This window comes from Hibiscus syriacus, unplaced genomic scaffold (genome assembly GCF_006381635.1).
Source record: "Hibiscus syriacus cultivar Baekdansim isolate YM2019G1 unplaced genomic scaffold, ASM638163v2 tig00006570_pilon, whole genome shotgun sequence".
In the NCBI taxonomy this organism is placed as follows: Eukaryota; Viridiplantae; Streptophyta; class Magnoliopsida; order Malvales; family Malvaceae; genus Hibiscus; species Hibiscus syriacus.
Window position 1 is genome coordinate 252,548 of NW_024062102.1, and position 4,917 is coordinate 257,464.

The following is a 4,917-nucleotide window of genomic DNA, read 5'->3' on the forward strand; positions in this document are numbered from 1 at the left end:
ATATAACATCTAAGGGGTTTAATTCGAGCAAGGATAATGATCAAGTTTCTAATGTTGTCTTGCCCTGTATTCAGGAGGGAATTAGTGAGTCTCCTGTTGAGTGTCTTGCTTCTGCCAAACCAGTGTTGGATGATGGTTGCAAGTTGGTTAACCAGAATGATATTGTTGCTGATATCAGGAAAATTTCTGAGGGGGGTACAGGTCCCATGTTATAGCCAAACAAATTTATCATCTTCCTTTGAATAAAAGAGGTAGAGGAAGACCTGCCAAAGAGAGTAAGATTATTGGTGCCTCAAAAATTAAATTTGAGGTCCTCAACTCTTTAGATCCTGACAGTGTCTTGGAAATTCATGTTGTTTATTATGGTAAAAAGTAGAGAGAAGCTTTTATGGGAGTTGTTAAACTTGTTCAAGAGTTGAAACTGAAGAAGAAAGAGCATGTAGATAAAGTCAACAAACTTGAGGAAAGAGGGGGTGCTTCTTCCTCCACACCTGCTTCAAGTTAACATGTTTTTGGAATATTAGGGGTTTTAATAGCCCCCTAAAGCAATGAAAGGTTTTGAGGTGGGCTGTTAAGAATCATACTAGTATCCTTTGCCTTCTGGAAACTAGAGTGAAGGAAAGCAATTCATTAGCTATTCTGTCAAGTAAGTTTGGTGATTGGCAGTATTGTTGCAATTATGATTATGCTGAAAATGGTCGTATTTGATGTAGCTTGCTCCATTATTTCTTCTTTTAATCAAAGCATCACTCTTAATTGTCGTTTTAAGAGTATTAATTTCTTCATTACTGTTGTTTATGGCTCAAACGATGGCTCTACTCGCAAGCATCTGTGGACCTATCTTTGTTCTATGAAAGCCTCTATGGGAGACAGGGCTTGGTTAATTGGTGGTGACTTTAATGTCATACTCAATGCTGAGGAAAGTTATGCTCAGATTAATGCTGGCCCTTTGGCTGACATGGTTAACTTCCAAAGTTGTGTGGAGGACTTGGGGCTAACTGATCACCCCTACGCTGGTCCACTGTTTACCTGGACTAACAAATAACACGCCACTTATTTAGCTCGCAAATTAGATCGGGTTCTTGTAAATCCGAATTGGAACGAAGCTTTCCCTACCTCTGATGTGGAGTTTCTAGCACCTGGTGATTCTAACCATTGCCCTGCACTTGTATGGTTGTATAAAGAGGTCCCTGCTGCCAAGCCCAAACCATTTAAATTTTTCAACTTTTGGGTTATGCATCCTGATTTCATGTCCTTACTCAAGGATTCTTGGCAAGCCCTAATTTATGCAAATCCTTCTCAAACACTCTTTCTAAAGCTTAAGAGGCTGAAAATACATCTTAAGGAACTTAATAGAAATAATTACAACAACATATCTGGGTAAGTTAGAGAGAATAGGGAAAAATTGGAGATTTTCCAACTTGCTAACCTTTATCCTGCTACTACTGGAAGAAGTATCATTGCTGAGCTGGAAACTGAAAAGGAGTTGAGGGCTCTTGAACAAGCTGAGTTACTTTTCTACAAGCAAAAAGCTAAATCCGACTGGATTAGGGAAGGTGATCAAGGTACACAATTTTTTCACTCCATGGTAGCTTCTAAAAGGAAATGTAATACTGTTAGAGTCCTCTACAATCAAAGTGGTGCCAGGCTTGACACTTTTGAGGACATGTCAAATGAAGTGGTTAGTTTCTTTGTGAACCAACTTGGAGTGGTTGACCCTGAAGTTAAGGTTAGTTCTGTTAGTTGTATCAAGGATCTCCTTGGTTATTCCTTGTCACGTAAAGCAGCTGATGGTTTATGTAGAGCTATTTCTGAAACTGAAATCAAGAAGGCCTTATGGGGACAAGAGAACAATAAGTCCCCTGGCCCAGATGGGTATAATGTCTTCTTTTTCAAAAAGACATGGGATATTGTTGGAGAGGATTTCCTGACAGCTGTTCGATACTATTTTGATCATTCTTTTGTGCTTCCTTCATTTAATGCAACTACTGTGGTGTTTGTCCCTAAAATCCCTAATCCTAGCCTTGCGAAGGACTTTAGGCCCATATCCTGCTGCACGGTTGTCTACAAAACGATTACAAAAATCTTAGTGAACCGGCTCTCTTTGGTTTTTCCTGATATGATCTCTTTTAATCAAACTGCATTCGTAAAGGGGAGAAGCATAATAGAAAATACTCTCATCGCACAGGAAATCGTTAGGGGCTTAAGATAGATCTGCAAAAGGCTTTTGATTCCTTAAATTGGGGTTTCATTAATGTGAGCTTGTATGCCATGGGGCTGCCTGAAAAGTTCATAGATTAGACATGGGCTTGCTTTGCTAATCCTAGATATTTCATTGTTTTCAATGGTAGTCTTGTTGGATATTTTAAAGGGGCTAGAGGAGTGCGACAGGGTGACCCCCTCTCACCTTACATCTTTGTACTAGCAATGAATGTCTTGTCTAATCTCCTTAATATGACAGTTGAAAAGGGTGTCTTTAGCTATCATCCAAAGTGTAAGAAAATTGGGCTCACCCACCTTTGTTTTGCGGACGACCTCCTCATATTTTGCAAGGGTACCATGGATTCTGTTATAGGAGTGCAGGTTGTGCTGTACCTTTTTTATTCCATGTCAGGGCTGAAGCTTAATGCCATCAAATGTGAGATGTATGTTGTGGGTATTCCTATAGAGCAACTCAGTATCATCAAGGAGAGCACTGGTTTCAAGCTGGGTAGCCTCCCAGTGCGATATCTGGGAGTCCCGCTAATTACCAGGAAATTGGCTGTCAAAGATTGCTAAGGCCTTATTGACAAAATTAGAGCTAAGCTTAGTTCATGGGCCAACAAGCATCTCAACTTTGCTGGTCGTTTACAGTTTGTTCGTTCCGTCTTACTCAGCATTACTAGCTACTGGAGCAAGAAACTTATTCTTCCTCAGGCAATTATTAGGAAGGTTGAGCAGTTGTGCTCTCGTTTCTTCTGGAAAGGGTCCGATACCCCAGCCAAAGGAGCACGTGTGAGTTGGAAATCTATTTGTTTGCTGAGATCTGAAGGTGGACTGGGGATTCATGATATAGGTGGCTGGAATAAGTCATATGTTGTCCAGTTAATCAGGAAGCTTTTGGCTAACAATGGCTCTCTTTGGGTGGCGTGGATGCGTTCTTATGTTTTAAGAAATGCTGACTTCTAGCAGATGGAAGTCCCTAAGAATACTAGATGGAGCTTTAAATACTTGCTGAAAATCAGGCCTGAAGTTGCTCCCATCCTTGTGGGTCTAGCCCAAGAGGTTAGTACGAGTTACATCTGGGACAAGTTGCGCCCCCCAGCTCCTAAGGTTCCTTGGCACCACCTGGTCTGGTTCTCGGGTCGTATTCCTAAGCATAGTATCATCGTCTGGATGGCCTTATTAAACAGGCTTCCTACTCGAGTAAGACTTCTGCGCATGGGCCTTGCTATTGAATCGGATAAATGCTTGTTGTGCGATAACGAGGCTGAGACCAGGGATCATTTATTCTTCGAATGCCAATTTGCAAGGGATATTTGGGGATCCATTCTTAATCTTTGTTGTATCTCTCGAGAATGTTGTAGTTGGAAGAGTGAACTGGCTTGGGCTACCTTATTACTCAAGGGTAAGTCCCTCATTGTGGTTATTCTTAAGCTTGCTTGGTCTGGGAACATTTATGGTATATGGAATGAAAGAAATGGCAGACTATTCGGGAACAGGGCAAGATCGAATGATGAGTTGTTAGGTGACATCAAAGAGACTATACACATTAGGCTGGCGGGAAAAGCATTCAACCGGTTAGACTTGCTCTATGTGTTAATTGGGGCATTGCCTGAATAGGGTCTATCTTGCTGTTCTAGTTTAGTTCACTGGTTTTCTTTGTGGTTTCCACATGATTTCCTTGCTTTGCTATTATGCTATTTATTGTCTTTGTTTACTGTAACATGATTTTCTGCTTCTTGGGTAATGAAATTGAATTATCTAAAAAAGAAATAAGCATATTATAGATTTTATTAAGGGTTAGGATCCACTTACATAATGTAAAACTTTTTAGTTTCACACATATTTAGGACCGTTGGATGAGTGAAGATAGATGTCTGAGATTAACACCTTGTATTTTTTTTCCTAGTGAATATCTTCTCATTTCCTACTGTTAATCTCAACCATCTATTTTCACTCATTCAACAATCCAAAATCTGTGTACATTGTGTAACATGATTATATCCCTTTTATTAATTTTTACCCTTTTTATTAAGTTAATTTATTGTTATCAAATTATATTTTACAAAAGTTTAAAAATTAGTTTATATTTGTAGATAATATAAGTAACTTAAGTTGATTATGTTATAAATATATTGTTTTAATTTTAAAATATTTATGATGCATATTTATTGGTATTTGTAATATTATCTTTGTATTTTAATTTTTAATTGATATTATAATTATATTCAATTGATATTATCTTAATAAATTATAAAAAAGTATGTTTCCTCCATGCCTACATTAAAAGAACAAAGAGTGATATTAATTAGTATCATATCACGTTAAACTATAATAATTCTCAACAATAAAATTAGTAACGCACCATATTAAAATAATAATATTGTTCAAATACATAAATAATATCACACCATACTAAAACAATAATATTATCTAAATACATAATTAATAGTACACCATAATAATATAATAATATTGTCTAATTGCAGAACAACACATTAAACCAACGATATTGTTAAAGTACATAGTTAGCACTACAACATATTAATACATTAATATTTTATAAGTATATGTTATTATTAAACATCACATTAAAATTACACATTTTTAACCTTAGATAAACTTTTAAGCCAAAATTTTTGATATTTTTTTTAGTAAAAAAAACTTTAGCCACGAACTCATTTTTTACTAGAAAATCAAACACATTGTAAAGAA

At 37.0% G+C, this 4,917-nt stretch overlaps 1 protein-coding gene across 1 annotated transcript; it reads left to right on the forward strand.

The window, feature by feature from the left end:
- The first annotated feature begins 3,171 nt into the window (after window positions 1-3,171).
- Window positions 3,172-3,822, forward strand: LOC120200747. The gene has a single exon (XM_039201507.1). The coding sequence runs from the start codon at window positions 3,172-3,174 to the stop codon at window positions 3,820-3,822; it is 651 nt and encodes a 216-aa protein (XP_039057438.1).
- The last annotated feature ends 1,095 nt before the right edge of the window (window positions 3,823-4,917 follow it).